Genomic DNA, 1,415 nt, shown 5'->3' with positions numbered 1-1,415 from the left:
GCATTAGTCCAACTTGTATCTCAGTAGAAACAACATCCAAATGTCTACAAAAGGGGGATATATATAAATCAATCTCTTAAAGAAAAGTTGAGAAAAATTATTAATGAGTGTAACAATTAGAGACATTTGGAGTTTTGACATTATAACCACTATGAGTTAGACCCACTGCTATAAAATATATTACCTGGACATGCATTAATTTTTATTTAGAGTTTACAGTGATACTGGTATTTTCTCATTAGGATACTGGAGAATAAGAATGATAAAGAACAACCAAACTGTCATCTCCCAGTTTCTTCTCCTGGGCCTGCCCATCCCCCCAGAGCACCAGAAACTGTTCTATGCCCTGTTCCTGGCCATGTACCTCACCACCGTCCTGGGGAATCTCATCATCATCATCCTCATAATACTGGACTCCCATCTCCACACACCCATGTACTTGTTTCTCAGCAACTTGTCATTCTCTGATCTCTGCTTTTCCTCTGTCACAATGCCCAAGTTGCTGCAGAACATGCAAAGCCAGGACACAACCATCTCCTATGTAGGTTGTATGACACAAATGTACTTTTCAAATATTTTTGCAAACCTAGAGAACTTTCTTCTTATGTTCATGGCCTATGACCGCTATGTGGCCATATGTTACCCTCTTCGTTATACCAGCATCATGAGTCCCATTCTCTGTGTTTGTATGGTGTTTATGTCCTGGGTACTTACCATGATGAATTCCACATTGCACACTGTACTTATTGTTAAATTGTCATTCTGTGAGGACAATGTGATCCCCCACTTTTTCTGTGACATATCTGCCGTTCTCAAGTTGGCCTGCTCTGACATTTATATTAATGAGTTAACGATATTTATCACGGGAGCATTCATTATTGTCATCCCATTCTTACTCATTGTTGTGTCCTATGTACAAATTGTCTGCTCCATTCTAAAGTTTTCATCTACACGGGGAATAGCCAAGATCTTTTCCACCTGTGGCTCCCACCTGTCTGTAGTCTCACTGTTCTATGGGACAATTATTGGTCTCTACTTATGCCCATCAACTAATAACTCTACTGTGAAGGACACTGCCATGGCTATGATGTACACAGTGGTGACTCCCATGCTGAATCCCTTCATCTACAGCCTGAGGAACAAAGATATGAAAGAGGCCCTGACTAGAGTTCTTTGCAAGAAGGAAATATCTTTATAATTACAATACTGGTATTTATACTTAAATTTATCGCACAATTATATTGATATTAATATCACACAATATATCCCTACAATGAGATATATTACATAATGTTTGCATCTACCAAAGTGTGTTTTGCAAAGTAGCTCAGTTAGGTAAAGTGACCTTAGTGAGCCAGTGATGCCATCTCCTGTCTTGCACAGGTGATTCTAAAAACGCATTAGATAACAGGTAC

At 39.1% G+C, this 1,415-nt stretch overlaps 1 protein-coding gene across 1 annotated transcript; it reads left to right on the top strand.

Moving 5' to 3' along the window:
* The first annotated feature begins 259 nt into the window (after nucleotides 1-259).
* On the top strand, nucleotides 260-1,198 carry LOC110305059 (olfactory receptor 1468-like). Its single transcript, XM_021176828.1, has one exon. The coding sequence runs from the start codon at nucleotides 260-262 to the stop codon at nucleotides 1,196-1,198; it is 939 nt and encodes a 312-aa protein (XP_021032487.1).
* The last annotated feature ends 217 nt before the right edge of the window (nucleotides 1,199-1,415 follow it).

The sequence above is a fragment of the Mus caroli genome, chromosome 11, assembly GCF_900094665.2.
Source record: "Mus caroli chromosome 11, CAROLI_EIJ_v1.1, whole genome shotgun sequence".
NCBI classification, from domain to species: Eukaryota; Metazoa; Chordata; class Mammalia; order Rodentia; family Muridae; genus Mus; species Mus caroli.
This window is presented reverse-complemented; position numbering and strand designations above follow the sequence as displayed.

What these genes read in the sequence shown, in the direction of transcription:
- LOC110305059 (XM_021176828.1), top strand. Translation starts at nt 260, where the DNA reads ATGATAAAGAACAACCAAACTGTCATCTCCCAGTTTCTTCTCCTGGGC.